Genomic DNA, 17,322 nt, shown 5'->3' on the forward strand with positions numbered 1-17,322 from the left:
ATCAGCCATCCAGCAATTGTGGGCTTGGAAGCCATGAGGCCAAGCCTCTGTTTACAAAAGCATAAAAGGTCTCTCCAATTTGCAAAACTAATTCGTGACTTCCAGATATCCAATGAGGACTCTGCACACTGTCGATACCACTTTTGGAAGAAAGGAATTAACTTTGCGCAGGCAGACCCCCATCTGCAAAAAGTGAAAAAAGGAAAATCCCGACAAGAGAACTTGAAGCTCCAAAACCCTACATGTCAACCTAATAGCCACCAAAAATACTGTCTTTAGTGCGAGATCTTTTAAAGATGCCTTCCACATAGCTTCACTTTTGGAGGCATCACAGGAAGGGCCTAAAAGTTTATTTTTCTCTCTGTGTGAAGTGGCTCAAAAGGAGGCTTCTGAAGAGCCCAAAGGACTAAATTAAAGGTTCCATTCTGGACATAGCATACAAAAGGGAGGCCGCAAGCGGCACACTCCCCGCAAGAATTGAACGATATCCAGGTGAACCACAGAGATGTTTTCTTTAGATAGCAATGAAACAGGTCAAAGCCATAACCTGAACTTTTAAACAACCCAACCTTTCTGAAGGCCTGCCTGGAGAAAAGTTAGAATGTGCCCAATCTGAAAAGAAAGGGAAAAAAGTCCCACCTCAGAACACTAGCACTCAAATGTCTCCACACCCTCGTATACATCCTGGATTTAGAGAGTTTACGAGCCTGAAGCAAGGTAGCAGTGACCAAATCAGAATAATCTTTTCGTCTAAACAGAGCGTTTTCAATGGCCAAGTCATAAGACCAAAAGGGGCACGGACCTTCCATAAGCACCAGATCTTGCTTCAGTAAGCCACGTACCCACGGAAGATGGAGAGGACCCCCTTCCGGCAGTCGAATCAGGTCCATGTACCATAGCCTCTATGGCCAATCTGGGGCTATGAGAATTATTCAACCTCGGTGCAACATGATCCTTTTCAACATGTGGCCTACCATGGGCCAAGGAGGGAAGACATATAGAAGTGTCTCTTGCCAGGGCTGAAGTAGGGCATCGATCCCCATCAAATCCAGTTCTTTCAGATGGCTGAAGAACTTGGGCACATTGGCATTCTTTTTTGTCACCATCAAATCAAGAAGCAGAGAACCACATCGATCCACTATCAGCTGAAAACTCTAGCTGGATAGTTCACATTAACCCAGAACCAAGGAGTGCCTGTTAAGAAAGTCTGCTTCCACATTCAAGGACCCAGTGATGGGAGCAGCCAACAAGCAGAGAAGATTTTCTCCACACAGTTCATTAGATATGCTGCCTCCACCTGACAACTGTGGGTCCCTCACGTAAGGCATTCTGTACTGCCCTGAGCTCCAAGTGATTTATTGACTACCGAGACTCCTGTTCCATCCAAGTGCCCTGTGAAAGAAAAAGAAAAAAAAAAAAAAAAAAAAACTTGTAATGAACTCCTCAACCTGACTTGCTGGAGTATGCTGGCACTACCTCCACACTGTGTTATTGGAAAGGGAGCTCTGATGAACAAATTCCTGGGAGACAACCACCACTGCATACTCTGTCTGCCAACTAGCGTCCAAGGAAGATGAAGGTTGTACTTCTACGTCACTGGAGACCAGCAGCTGGGAAGAGATTCTTGTAATGGCTGCATGTGAGCCCTTGCCAGTAACACCACTTCCATCGCTGCCATCATTGACCCCAGACCCTGGACACAGTCAAAGACCCTGAGCCTGCCCTGAATAAGGAGAAGACAAATCTGTTGAACCAGCTTCAACCTCCTGAACTCCACGAGGAAGATCCTCTCCCATGTGTCGAACGGAACACCCAGATACTCCAGCGTCTGCAATAGTTAGTTTGCTCTTCTCGAAATTGATCGCCCAACCCAACAACTGCAGAAGACAGACATAACAGCATAAGAATAGCCATACTAGATCAGACCAATGATCAATCTAGCCCAGTATCCTGCTTCCAACAGTGGCCAATCCAAGTCAGAACATAGCAGAAACCCAATTAGCAACATTCCATGCAGAATCCCAAAAAAGTAGCAACGTTCCATGCTTCCCCGTATCTGTCTCAATAGCAGACTATGGAGTTTTCCTCCAAGAACGTATCCAAAACTTTTTTAAACCCACATACACTAACCGCTGTTACTACACCCTCCGGCAATGAGTTCCAGAGCTTAACTATTCATTACCTAGATAGCAGTGATATTCAGCCACTGTTTTGTTTTGACCCGCCACACAGCAGATTTAACTAAACAGAAAACACAAGCACCAGTGATGGCACAACCTGTATAATTACTGACGCTTAATATAGAATGGTCACTTCATCGGCTGAAAACCTGGCCCTTAGTTTTTCATGCAGGTCTATTGAAGGTTATGAAGTGCATAGTTTAAATTTGTATTTTATAGGTATATTTGTTGGCTGTAATCTGCTTTGATATTTGGTATGAGGTATTAAGCTTAACTAATTTACTGATCAAAAACAACAAACGAAAATCTGAATTTCTATTTGGGTAGAAATTCAACATCAAGATTGCTTGTATAAGCAATGTTTGACAACAAATGTTAATTCTTTTCATACATGTTTTATTTGCTATGGTTATAGTGTACATTTATTTCACTTATATCAAGCAATTTTGTACAATAAAAATTATTTGGAGAAAATAGTGCTCCTTTTAAAATGTAGTCACTGAAATAATGAAAGTAAGACCACGCTGTCCGAATACGACACCGAATGAATGAGCTAGTCTTCCAGATATGGGTGAAATCTTGTTTCCCTGGCACCAAAGGAAGGCTGCCACCACCACTACAACCTTGATAAATGTTCTTGGAGCCGTAAGAAGACAAAAGGACGAAGCCCTGAAACTGGAAGCGACAGCCCAGTACCGCAAAACACAGAAACCTCTGATGTGGCGGCCATATGGGTATACAAAAGTGCACCTCCTTGACATCGAGGGTGGTGATAAATTCTCTCTCACTTGAACCGAGGCTAATGACAGTCAGTGTCTCCATGCAAAACTGGGATATTCGGAGGTAGCCATTCCCAACCCAGTCCTTGGGGCACAGCTAGTCCCATCGGGTTTTCAAGATATCCACAATGAACATTCATGAGTTAGATTTGCATTCAATTGAGGCAGTGCATGCAAATCTCTCTCATGCATATTCATTGTGGATATCCTGAAAACCCGATGGGACTAAGTATGCCACAAGGACTGGGTTGGGAAAGGGTGGTTTAGACCTTTTGAGATGTAAGACCAGACGAAAGATGCCTTCCTTCTTTGGGACAATGAAGTAGATGGAGTATCTGCCTTATCCCTGTTCATCTGAAAAATAGGAACAATGGCCCAGAACACCAGTAAGGAATTTGTTCGGTGTCTAGAATCCAACTCCACCCTCCTAGGCCCTGTTTTATTCTGTTCAAGGCTGCACCTACACAGCTAGTATGTATATAGGTTAAAGTTGATTGAGGTTTTAGTCTCGATGTTCCGGGACTCAATTATCCTAGCTTTTTTGTTTTTGGTGAGCCTGGTAGCTAGGGATTCCCAGATGTGAGAATAGGAAGGCCTGCTTGTAGCTGGTGTTCTCCAAGGACAGCAGGATGATTATTCTCATATACACTCCCACCTCCTCTAGGAATTGAATTTAATGGTAGGCTTTTGCTTTTTCAACTGACTGGAGGACCCGTGCTCACACATCAGGCGAGAATATACCAGTGCACATGCAGTGGGACGTGGTAGAATTTTCTACTGTATTTGCTATTCAGCATCCGCACCGGGCTCTATCAGATGACATCACCCAGATATGAGAATAGGAAGGCCTGCTTGTCCCCGAAGAATGAAAATAACAGATCTTTAATAGGTAATCCATCCAGTGTCACACTGTCAAGAAAGGAAGAAAGATCTACCCATCTACCTGCCCAGTGGAGAACATGAAAACATGAGTGGAGTACAGCAGAGACTGACAATTGATTCCAGGTATCAAAAAGGGGAACCATATACAGAAAGAAAGAACTTTCTTAGTTACCTTGGAGAAAACCCTAACATCCAGAAAAGAAAAAAAGACCCCAGCAATACTTCAGTGACACAGATTCACCTACTGACCATTTCAATCATACATTGTGGATACCTCCAGGAAGAAATGTACCATTTGCCAAGTTGAACTTATTCAGATAGGGAACTCAGTAAAATTAGCTGCCCTATCTTAGTCAAACTATGAAGGACCAAATCCATTTACTAACTGTACAAATTACAGTGAACTACAAAAGGCTTTGTCAAGATTTCTTAAGAGTGAGGCCAAATGTCTTTCCAGTGAACTTTTATAAAAAGTTTGATTCTGAGCTTCCACCTAATTGTACCAGAAATTAAGGATGCAATAATTATATTACTTTTTTATGTGAAAAAAAAGGGGGGGGGGGAGGAACCAATTGATATCACTCCATTTCACCCAATGCAGATATTAAGCTACTTCTAAGTTCACACAACAAACACTGCTATTTATTTATGAACTAGCAAAAAAGGCCCATTTCTCAAAGAAATGAAATGGGCGCTAGCAAGGTTTTCCTCGGAGTTTGTATGTTTGAGAGAGTGTGTATGAGAGTGACTGTGTGAGAGAGAGTGAACGTGCGAGTGTGTGTGACAGAGAGAGAGTGAGACTGGGTGCGAGTGTGTATGTAAGAGAGAGACAGTGTGTGTGTGAGATTGAGAGTGTATGCCAGGGGCCCCTCCCTCCCAGTTCCACTGTCCCCCCTCACTCCGTTCCTCCGAGTTTGAGTCGTCATCCCCTTCCTCCCAGTTCCAGGGTCGTCTCCTCCCTCCCTCCAAGTTCCAGGGTCGTCCCCCTCCCTCCCTCCGAGTTTCAGGGTTCCCTCCCTCCCTCCCACCCATCCTCACAGTTCCAGGGTTCTCCCTCCTCCCTCTCTCCTATTTTTAAAAGTCATCTTCACTTACCAAGTCAGGGTTACGGCGGCGGCCAGCAGCGGTAAAACACGTGCAGGCTCAGCCCTTCTCTCTCTTTCTCAGCTGTGGTCCCACCCTTGTGGAAACAGGAAATGAGGGCAGGACCACAACTGAGAGAGAGAGAGAGAGAGAGAGAAGGGCCGAGCCTGCACGCGTTTTACCGCTGCTGCTGGTCACCGTAACCCTGACTTGGTAAGTGAAGATGACTTTTAAAAATCGGAGGGGGCCTGGAACGGGAAGGGAGGGAGGAACGACGGCACCCTCATGGGTGTGACGTGCCCTTCCCTCTCACTGTTCCGCCCTCGACGTCATCACGTTTCGACGCGAGGGCAGGACAGAGAGATGGTGACAGACTGACGAACCTTACAAACGCTTCACTTCAAGTGTGCCACAGTCAGCTTCAGAATGTTGGAGGTGCTTTTTATTATAGTAGAGATATGGACAATCCTGAATAAGCTTCATGAAGAATTATGGTTTGTTATAACTAAATCAAGAATAAGCTTCATGAAGAATTATGGTTTGTTATAACTAAATCAAGAATATGTCCTGCAGAGTGTGTGAGGACTGTGATATGTTGAGTCAGGCCTAGGTCTATTAAGAGGGAAGTAAAATACCCAACATGTTATCTATGTGAGTGTTAAAATCCCCTAGAATTAGTGTGCCCAAGAAGCTCATGGTGGCATTTGCTAAACATAAAGGAATCCAGTTCGGAAGAAATGGATCCTCAGAAGCCGGTGATGGGAGGCGGGGGCTACTTCTGGGCAGACTTCTACGGTCTGTGCCCTGAAAATGGCAGATACAAATCAAGGTAAGGTAAAAGTAGCACATATGAGTTGGGCAGACTGGATGGACCGTGCAGGTCGTTTTCTGCCGTCATCTACTATGTTACTATGTTTAAAAAGACCATTAGAAAAAGACTTCCACCAAAAAAGCCATGTAATCTGCAGTTTTAATTTTTCATACAAACCTTGTTTCGTCCTCTAAAAACATTTGCCGTAGCTCCTTGTCCTAGGATATCAGAGAGTTGCCAAAGGTAATTGGCCGTGCTCTGCATGTCTGCTCCTGCTTAAATGGCTCTCACGTCAAACTAAACAGAAAATAAAAATAGCATGCATATTATTCACACAAACAACAAACATATAAGCATTAAAACAGACATTCAACTCCAATTTCCCTTTCTTCTATCAGAATATACATATAAGCTTTACATATTTTTTTTTCATACGTGTTAAAATTTATTTATTGGACATAGAAAATCGTGATAAGTAGAAAAGCACTTACATTTTTAACTGCCGGGTTGTTGTTTTTTTTTTTAATTTAAGCCGATATAACCCTGCATATGATATTGAAATAAAACCTGAAGAGCACCAGTTGTTCTTGCCCACAATGCAAATCAGCTACCTTATTTAAATATCCTCTTCAACTCTTACATAAAGCAAAAGCTCAGTAGCAAAATACAAAGAAAACATTAGGAAAAAAACCCCAAATAAATCCAGCAATGGCTTAGCAAGATGATAAAATAAGCTGAACTGCAAATGTATCTTTTATTTTAAAAAATAAAAACCCAAAAACTCATAACTGGATTTAAGGACCTTACACATCGTATCAATCACCCACCCAGTGAAGTGATGAGAGACAGATTTTTCCATCATACAACAAGGGCTGCTTTTCAGCTCACACACAGTGATATTACATTGTCACACACAAAATCTAGTACAGCATGGCATGGACTCTTGTGGAGTCTGCAGAATACTGCTGCCACTTTCTTTTCTATCAGCTTTTATAAATATCTCTATCCACTGAGAAATAAGAACAGAATGTGATCCCATTAAATAGCTCTGCTGTACAGTCACAATATAGAACTTCAGGATTATGAGCTGCTGGTCGTTGCCTCCTAGAGGGCTGAAATCATCAATGAAGCCATAAACCCTGGCAAATCCTCCTGTTTAGTTTCATTTAGTCTATTCCTATATTTGCTCTAGCACCTTATATCATATGCAACAAAGCGGTTCACAAAAAAAACCATGGTAAAATAGGAAAACATGAATCAGTTAACAAATAGACAATTTACAACCAACATGTTAAGGCAGGGTCAGGTAGCATTCAGCATCTTCTCAAATAAGGAAAAATGTCTTCAGTCCTTCCTTGAATTTCCCATAATTCACCTTCCCTGTACATACTCCAGTAAGAAATTCCATAAGGATGGAGCAAAAAAAAAAGAAGGCCCTATGACAGCTAGACTAAGTCCCTTTGAGCTACTGAGGGAAGATGCAAGAGATTTCCATGCAAAGATCTCATTGCTCAAGGACAGGGGAATCATATGGTTGGCTAAAAATATAGGAAAACCTGTGGGCAAGAAGAAAATTTTTGCATGCCATACCGCAAACAACTGGCAGCCAATGCCAGTCAATATGCAAAAACATAACATGGTCAGGCTTCCAAGCTGAATAAAACTAATATAAAAACCTTCAAAGCAGTAAAGAAGAAAAAAAATCACACAAAGAAACTCCTTTTACTAAAGAGACCTCAGAACTTACAAACTAAAACACAGCTAGGTAGTGAAAGCTGAAGTAAGATGCCTTAGAAGTCAATCATCAGTCCCTGATTTGCTTTCATCCCAAAAAGTGAAAGCTTTTAATGCACAGTATCAACATCACTCAAAATCAATCAATTCTGAATGAATAACACAATCATCGTGGATTACAAAATCCAAATAAAAACAGTATGAGACTCCCAGAGACTGAAATAACTGACCCAATGGAGCTAAGTAAATGTTAAACAACAACGCTGAAAACGCTGTGGAACCCTGCAACTATGTCAACTGTTTCCGACACCTGCACACCACTTATAATAACCATAGCTCTTCTGTCAAATAAGAAGTAAACCATCAAAGTACTTGTCCACCGATACCAAAATTTTTAAAACTTGGCAATCACTCTGGCTGTCGTTCTCTTCATTCCACCTTTGTAAATACATGGAATACAACTGGTCTGGGCTTCCAAGATGGTATTTTTAAACAACGCCCATGCCTGCTTTTAAGTCCTAACCTTTGTAGCCAATCCATTTAGCTTCTTTTTAACCTTTTTCCTTGAAAGGCTTTGTGGCAATAAACAACTTTTGTTTGTGTATCACTGGTTTGAATCCAGCTCAAAATGCTAATGATCAAAAAGTTATTAGCATAATCCAGGTAGTCTATCTGCAATAAATGGGTAATACTGTTTAGAAATACTGGCAGAGGATCACAGAAAAATCAAAACTGCCACTGCCAGTGCTGTATCAGTTAAGTAGATAAATTGATTAACTTTGGTTTCCAGTGCTAGCATTTGTCGTCTTTCATGAGCATTACATTTCACTAAAGAACAACATTTTTAAAAAATATTATATAATAAATACCTTACAAGATGGATGAATTATGTTTAAATAGTTTCTATTGATGACAAGCATAAAAAGAAACACATAAAAACATCACTGATATCACATATTTTCACATAAACCAGTCTCCTCCTCCCCATTTCTCAACCCACCCCCATCCCTCCTCCCACCCTCTACAGTATCCACTAAAAGGGAGAAAAAAAATCAGCCTACTTTCCAAGAGAATTAACTACAAAGCTACATGCCTTCAGGGATAGAGTTTGTATGTATGGTTCCCAAATTCCAAGGAAATGTTTCCGTCTCCTAGGGGAGGACCCCACCCCACCCCCGACGTTCTATCAACAGAAGATCGTGGAGTCTATTTCGCCGATGTCAGTAATCCGGTGGAGATGTGCTTGTCCATGTGCTCATAATGAGTCTTTTGCCCAGCATACAGGTCTCACGGATTAATTGATGTGCTCCCCTGTTTTGCAAGGCGAAAAGTTCATATTTATCTAGCAGAGCCCCCATGGGAGTAAACGGTATCTGGGACTGCATCAAAGTTTCTAAATAACTAAATAGCGCCCTCCAAAAAACCTTTATCATTGGGCATTCCCAGAGAGAGTGAAACAACGAACCAGTCTTCTGTTCACATTTTTAGCACAGAAGCTCTGATACACCACCCATTTTAAAAAGTTGGACCTTGGTCATATATGCTCTATGCAAGATTCTGTATTGACACTCCCACAAACTAGCATTTGCAGAAAATGTGGGTATACGAGAGGATAACTTATTAAAGTTTAAAACGAGGTTCGGGCAGCTCAAATCTTCTGCCCAGTGTGATTCTAATGCTATCTTTATATTTACAAGGGGCTATTTCCGTTAACGCCTTATATAAGCCTGAAATCGAGAACCGGTCACCTGGCACATAACTAAAAATGTCTCTGATTCACCTACTGTGTCTGCTTTCCAATGCTTCTTTCTGCAACATATGGACATAGTGCGCCAATTGATGATATGCAAATAGATGATTGAAATCAATGCCAACCCCTAGTGCTCCCAGACCCAACAGCGAGCCTCCCGCATCCAAAACACGCTCTAATCTTGTTATACCCAGACACCCACCGTCTAAATACTAAGCTATCCGAACCCGGAGGGAACATAGGATTGCCCTGAAGGGGCAGAAGATCCGATATATCCGAAGCTACTCCCCAGTATCTAGTCAAATCTTTCCAAATGTGTCACAGCAGTCTCAACAATAGACTACTGTGGAAGCAAACTGGAAGAAGCTTTCTCGGAGCCTGCAGCAAAAAATAAAGATGGCATGAGCTAAAATAGTCTACTTCCAAATGCCGGGGAGTGTAGTCCTGTCTATCCAAAAGCCAGTCACCTAAGTGGCGTAACAAACAAGCTTGGTTACACCATCTAAGGTCCGGGACTCCCATACCCCCCCTCCCTCCTTGAACCCAACAAAGACTGCAAGGGTAATTTAGATTTAGTGCCCCGCCCAAAATAAACTCTCTCAACTGTTTATATAATAGCTTCAAATCTTTGTTGAAAATGCGCAGAGGCAACATCTGGAGAACATAAAGCCATCTCAGAAATTCAATCATACGAAACAGATGTATCCTCCCAAAGTAAGAGGCAAAGTACTCCATTTATACAAATGTTCTATTGTGTTGTCTAGCAATCTAGATATGTTAAGTTGATACATGATAGATGTTCGCATAGAGCTGTATCCCCAAATATGTAAAGGATTCTTGAGCCCATCTAAGTGAAAATCCTTTCCCCCACCCCCCTTCAACTGTTCAGTACAGGCCAATGCCAGAGACTTAGAAAGATTCAATCTAAACCCTGCAAAATCCACAAACTCCCGAAACAGCTCCAACAGTGCCACCAAGGACCTCTGGGGATTGGTGAGGTGTACCAGTAAGTCATCTGCAAAAGCTGAAAATCAAAACTGGGCTTTCTCCATTGTTACCCCTGAGATGTCTGGGTGAGAGCAACTCTCTCTAATTAGGGGGTCCATAAAAACATAAGTAATGCCACACTGGGAAAAGACCAAGGGTCCATCGAGCCCAGCATCCTGTCCACTACAGCGGTCAATCCAAGCCAAGGGCACCTGGCAAGCTTCCCAAAAGTACAAACATTCTATACATGTTATTCCCGGAATTGTGGATTTTTCCCAAGTCCATTTAGTAGAGGTTTATGGACTTGTCCTTTAGGAAACCGTCTAACCCCTTTTTAAACTCTGCCAAGCTAACCGCCTTCACTACGTTCTCCAGCAATGAATTCCAGAGTTTAATTACAGGTTGGGTGAAGAAAACTTTTCTCCGATTTGTTTTAAATTTACTACACTGTAGTTTCATCGCATGCCCCCTAGTCCTAGTATTTTTGGAAAGCGTGAACAGACGCTTCACATCTACCTGTTCCACTCCACTCATTATTTTATATACCTCTATCATGTCTCCCCTCAGCCGTCTCTTCTCCAAGCTGAAAAGCCCTAGCCTCCTTAGTCTTTCTTCATAGGGAAGTCGTCCCATTCCCGCTATCATTTTAGTCGCTCTTCGCTGCACCTTTTCCAATTCCACTATATCTTTCTTGAGATGCAGCGACCAGAATTGAACACAATACTCAAGGTGCGGTCGCACCATGGAGCGATATAACGGCATTATAACATCCTCACACCTGTTTTCCATACCTTTCCTAATACCACCCAACATTCTATTTGCTTTCCGAGCCGCAGCAGCACATTGAGCAGAAGGTTTCAGTGTATTATCGACGACGACACCCAGATCCCTTTCTTGGTCCGTAACTCCTAACGTGGAACCTTGCATGACGTAGCTATAATTCGGGTTCTTTTTTCCCACATGCATCGCCTTGCACTTGCTCACATTAAACGTCATCTGCCATTTAGCCGCCCAGTCTCCCAGTCTCATAAGGTCCTTCTGTAATTTTTCACAATCCTGTCGTGAGTTAACGACTTTGAATAACTTTGTGTCATCAGCAAATTTAATTACCTCGCTAGTTACTCCCATCTCTAAATCATTTACAAATATATTAAAAAGCAGCGGTCCTAGCACAGACCCCTGAGGAACCCCACTAACTACCCTTCTCCATTGTGAATACTGCCCATTTAACCCCACTCTCTGTTTCCTATCCTTCAACCAGTTTTTAATCCACAATAGGACTTTTCCTCTTATCCCATGACCCTCCAATTTCCTCTGTAGCCTTTCGTACCTTGTCAAACGCCTTTTTAAAATCCAGATACAAGTATCAACCGGCTCCCCTTTGTCCACGTTTGTTTACTCCTTCAAAGAATTGAAGTAAATTGGTCAGGCAAGATTTCCCCACACAAAAGCCATGCTGACTTGGTCCCAGTAATCCATGTCCTCGGATGTGCTCTGTAATTTTGTTTTTAATAATAGCCTCTACCATTTTCCCCAGCACCGACGTCAGACTCACCGGTCTATAATTTCCCAGATCTCCCCTGGAACCTTTTTTAAAAATGGGCGTTACATTGGCCACCCTCCAATCTTCCGGTACCACGCTCAATTTTAAGGATAAATTGCATATCACTTAGCTCCGCAAGCTCATTTTTCAGTTCTATCAGTACTCTAGGATGAATACCATCCGGTCCAGGAGAGTTGCTACTCTTCAGTTTGCTGAACTGCCTCATTACGTCCTCCAGGTTTACCGTGAAGTCAGTAAGATTCTCCAACTTGTCCGCTTGAAATATCATTTCCGACACCGGTATCCCACCCAAATCTTCCTCAGTGAAGACCGAAGCAAAGAATTCATTCAATCTCTCCGCTACGTCTTTGTCTTCCTTGATTGCCCCTTTTACCCCTCGGTCATCCAGCGGCCCAACCAATTCTTTTGCCGGCTTCCTGCTTTTAATATACCGAAAAAAATTTTTACTATGCCTTTTTGCCTCTAATGCTATCTTTTTTTCGTAATCCCTCTTGGCCTTCTTTATCTGTGCCTTGCATTTGCTTTGACACTCTTTATGCTGCTTCTTGTTATTTTCAGACAGTTCCTTTTTCCATTTTCTGAAGGCATTTCTTTTAGCCCTAATAGCTTCCTTCACCTTACTTTTCAACCAGGCCGGCTGTCTTTTGGACTTCTGTCTTTCTTTTCTAATTTGCGGAATATGTTTGGCCTGGACCTCCAGGATGGTATTTTTGAACAGCGTCCATGCCTGTTGTACAGTTTTTACTCTCTCAGTTGCCTCCCTAAGTTTGTTTTTTTTTTTAACCGTTCTTCTCATTTTATCATAGTCTCCTTTTTTAAAGTTAAAAGCTAATGTATTTCACTTCCTGTGTATAGTTACTTCAAGGTTGATATCCATATTATGATCACTGTTATCAAGAGACCCCAGTACTGTAACGTCCCTCACCAGATCATGCGCTCCACTAAGGACCAAGTCTAGAATTTTTCTCTCTCTCGTCGGCTCCTGTACCAGCTGCTCCATAAAGCTGTCCTTGATTTCATCAAGGAATTGTACCTCTCTAGCGTGTCCTGATGTTACATTTACCCAGTCTATATTTGGATAATTGAAGTCATCCATTATTATCACATTGCCCATTTTGTTTGCGTCTCTGATTTCTTTTATCATTTCTGCGTCTACCTGCTCATCCTGGCGAGGCGGACGGTAGTACACTCCTATCACCGTCCTTTTCCCTTTTATACATGGAATTTCAACCCACGATTCAAAGGTGTGATTTGTGTCCTGCTGACTTTGTAATCTATCTGAGTCAAGGCTCTCGTTAATATACAGCTACCCCTCCACCAGTCAGGTCCACCCTATCACTACGATATACTTTGTACCCCGGTATGACAGTGTCCCACTGGTTATCCTCCTTCCACCAGGTCTCAGTAATGTCTATTATAATCATTTTTTCATTTAGTGCAATATATTCCAACTCTCCCATCTTATTTCTTAGACTCCTAGCATTTACATATAGACATTTCAGAGTATGTTTGTTGTTCCTATTTGCATGATGCTTAGTACTGGACACTACTGATTTGCCATCTTTTGTCTGATCTTTAGTTGTATTTAAGGGCACCTGGCCTACCACGGTCTGTTGTGCCACCTCACTATCCAGAAACCCTATCTTCCCTGTTTGTGAGGTATCTTTGCAAGATACCTTATCCCGAACAATGTTATTTGAACGACTGTCTGCCTTCCCCCATTTCTAGAAAGCACAAAAAGCAGTGGGGACAAAGGACCCCTGCCTCGTGCCCTGTCGTATAGGGAACAGTGACGACCTCTCACCATTAACCTACATAAACGCATGTGGATTCATATAGATAACCTCCACTGCCTCCTTGAAAAAACCCTCCATGCCCACCTTTTGCATTACTGCAAATAGAAATTGCCAGACTACTCGTTCAAAGGCCTTCTCTGCATCAAAGCTAACCAACAGGGAGGGCCTTCTCTGTGCCACCACTGCCTCCACTGAGGCTAGAATAGTGTAACATTCCTGGCTGCCGACCTTCCCTTCACAAATCCCACCTGCGGAGCTGTTATCAGGTCCGGGAGCACACAGGGACAGCCTATTAGCCAAATGTTTTGCATATAATTTTACATCGCAATTTAAGAGGGAGATAGGCCGATAAAACCCCGGATCCTGAGAGTCTCTGCCCGGCTTCAGCAATACTATCATTTGAGCAATGGTAAAGGAGTCCAGCATAGCTCCAGACTTTGCCATTGAACTGAACAAATTAAGTAGAGGAACCTTCACCTGCTCCTGAAATAACTTATAAAACTCTACATTAAACCCATCGGGGCCCGGTGCTTTATGGAGCTTACTCTGTTGTAGTGCCAACATCAGATCTCCTTCCGTAATAGGGACATTAATAAAACCCTTCTGCGAGGATGATAATATCTCAGTAACTTGTATTTGGAAAACTTAGTTCAGCAAACTGAAGAGTAGCAAATCTCCTGGACCGGATGGTATTCATCCTAGAGTACTGATAGAACTGAAAAACGAGCTTGCGGAGCTACTGCTAGTGATATGCAACTTATCCTTAAAATCGAGCGTGGTACCGGAAGACTGGAGGGTGGCCAATGTAACGCCCATTTTTTAAAAAGGCTCCAGGGGAGATCCGGGAAATTATAGACTAGTGAGTCTGACGTCGGTGCCGGGGAAAATGGTAGAGACTATTATTAAAAACAAAATTACAGAGCACATCCGAGGACATGGATTACTGGGACCAAGTCAGCATGGCTTTTGTGTGGGGAAATCTTGCCTGACCAATTTACTTCAATTCTTTGAAGGAGTAAACAAACGTGGACAAAGGGGAGCCGGTTGATACTTGTATCTGGATTTTAAAAAGGCGTTTGACAAGGTACGAAAGGCTACAGAGGAAATTGGAGGGTCATGGGATAAGAGGAAAAGTCCTATTGTGGATTAAAAACTGGTTGAAGGATAGGAAACAGAGAGTGGGGTTAAATGGGCAGTATTCACAATGGAGAAGGGTAGTTAGTGGGGTTCCTCAGGGGTCTGTGCTAGGACCGCACCAAACGCCCCAACAGCGTACCCGTAAAGGAATAACTGATGTTTATAATAAAAGTGGTACTTCAATGCTCTCTGATGGAGCAGCTCATTCAACTCTCTCTGGAAAGCCAATGTTTCATAGGATGCCCCATATTGGAGCCTTTGACGGCGAACCACCCACTCTAAACGTTGGATTTCTTTGTCCCTCCTTTTCAGAAACTGGGCTCTATAAGCGATGATCTCACCACCACCTTCGCTGTTTCCCAATACAGGTCATGTTGGTGAACATGCCCCCCATTGTAACACTTAAAATCAACCCATTTCTCCCAGAGGATGGCGTGAAAAGAGGTGTCCCAATACAGCTCCAATGGAAATTGCCAGCTCCCACCCCTTCCCGCACCCATGCCAGTCTCCAACTGCAACCATATGAGAGAGTGGTCCGAGACCTCACACACGCCAATCTCTACAGCTGGGACTCTAGGGAAAAAAAAAAAAAGTGTGCTTGAGATTAAAAAGTAACCTGTGCGCGCTTGCGATGAGTGTGCCCTTGACAGATGTGTATAGTCCCTAAGTGTAGGAAGCAACACTCTCCACACGTCTATGAAGTCTAATGCTGTGCAAAGGAAAGGCAGGCCCCTCAAATAATAGATCAGGCTCTGGGTTGCAGGAGTGGATTTATCCATCTGGGGGTCAAACACCAAACTGAAATCTCCTCCCAGGATAACATTTCCCTCCTGATAAGGGCTCAAAAGGTTGATAAGCCCTCAGAAAATGTTTTTGTCAAAGAAATTAGGGGCATATACATTACATAGTACCAGTGGGCAACCCTCCAACTCTACCACTGCTACATTTAACTGAGTGGATCTTTGCGAAAAAGGATCACTACTCTTGCCTTCTTGTTTACCGCCAGGGCCTCCACCATATGTCCCACCCAACCTTTTTGAAACTTTAAATGCTCCACTGTTGTCAAGTGGGTTTCTTGCAGGAACGCTACATCTGCTCCGTGGCGTTGTAAAGCTTGCAACACCTTCATGTGTTTAGTTGGTGATGAGATTCCCCCAAGATTCCATGGTATCAATTTAAGTGATCCCAGGATCCCATTGAGTTACACTGATATTGTGAAAGAGATAGTTAAAACTTTGCTTGAGAGAGTACCCTCCAGCCCCTGGACACCCTCCCCCATGCCATATGCACACAATCTTCATTTCTGCCCTTGCATCACCCCCAAGGAATCTGCATTTTGCTGACTTCTAAAAAAAAAAAAAAAAAACCCATCCCCCCACCAATTCAACTACCTTGATAACCTTGTTCCCTCTAAAGAACTGATCACACTGGAACCCCTCTCCTGCCCCCCCCCCCCCCCCCAAGCAAAAAGGGAAAATTAGGTTCTTACCATGGTAATTTTCTTTCCTATAGTCATAGCAGATGAAGCTATTACGTATGGGTTGTGTCCATCAACCAGCAGGGGGAGATAGAGAGCACTCAATTTTTCACAGTGCCTCATGGCCAGCTAGATCCACTGCCTCTTCAGTATTTGAAGCTTCCAAAGCAGTATGGCAAACCGCAATGGGAATAACATGAACTTTCCTCACAGCGAACGATGGCCCCTTAACAAGGGCATAAACTCCAAAAAAGAAGGGAATGAACTCATCCTCCTGGAGGGAATAAACTCGTCCTCCACTTTGTATAAACGGAGGGAATACTTGCATCCTCCTGGAGGGAATAAACTCATCCTCCCAAAACATGAACTGGAGGGAATGAACTCATCCTCCTATAACTGTAACAAGAATCCTGAAGACTGTTTTCCAACTCCCCAAGGAAGGAATATAACTTCAGGAAACAAGAACAGCACCTAAAATCAGAATCACTGCAATACAGACAATCATACAGGGAGGGCTCATGGCTTCATCTGCTATGACTAAAAGAAAGAAAATTACCATGGTAAGAACCTAATTTTCCCTTCTTTATCATCAAGCAGATGAAGCCATTACGTATGGGATGTAACAAAGCAATCCCTAAATAGGGTGGGAACAAGCCACACCACGCGCTAGCACCTGTGCTCCAAAACGCGCATCCCTCCTGGCAGCCACATCCAGCCTGTAATGTCGGGCGAAAGAGAGCTTAGAAGCCCATGTTGCAGCACTGCAAATCTCATGAAGAGATAGTGCTCCAGTTTCCGCCCAGGAAGAGGAAATCGCTCTTGTGGAATGTGCCTTAAAGGCTTCAGGCGGAGCCCGGCCAGACAGCAGATATGCTGAAAAGATAGCTTCTTTGAGCCAATGGGCAATAGTGGCTTTAGACGCTGAAGACCCTCTGCGAGGACCTGCAAACAGCACAAAAAGATGATCAGAGGTCCTGAAAGAATTTGTAATTCGCAAATACTGCAACAGAGTCCTGCGCACATCCAAAAGGTGCAACTGCCCAAATGAATCTGGAAACTCCTCCTCAACAAAGGAGGGAAGAAAAGCAGGCTGGTTTAGGTGAAACGCTGAAACCACCTTAGGCATGAAGGAAGGCACGGTC

General features: G+C 43.1%; 1 protein-coding gene across 2 annotated transcripts in view; it reads right to left on the reverse strand.

The window, feature by feature from the left end:
* The window catches only part of LOC115479321 (serine/threonine-protein kinase TBK1), a 157,657-nt gene that overhangs the window by 120,679 nt on the left and 19,656 nt on the right, over positions 1-17,322 (reverse strand). For both annotated transcript variants that reach the window (XM_030217196.1, XM_030217197.1), the window contains exon 2: positions 5,913-6,032. In XM_030217196.1, coding sequence (XP_030073056.1) covers positions 5,913-5,999 — 87 coding nt within the window. In that variant the 5' untranslated portion in view covers positions 6,000-6,032. The remainder of the gene's footprint in view (positions 1-5,912; positions 6,033-17,322) is intronic.

The sequence above is a fragment of the Microcaecilia unicolor genome, chromosome 10 (genome assembly GCF_901765095.1).
Source record: "Microcaecilia unicolor chromosome 10, aMicUni1.1, whole genome shotgun sequence".
Lineage (NCBI taxonomy): Eukaryota > Metazoa > Chordata > Amphibia > Gymnophiona > Siphonopidae > Microcaecilia > Microcaecilia unicolor.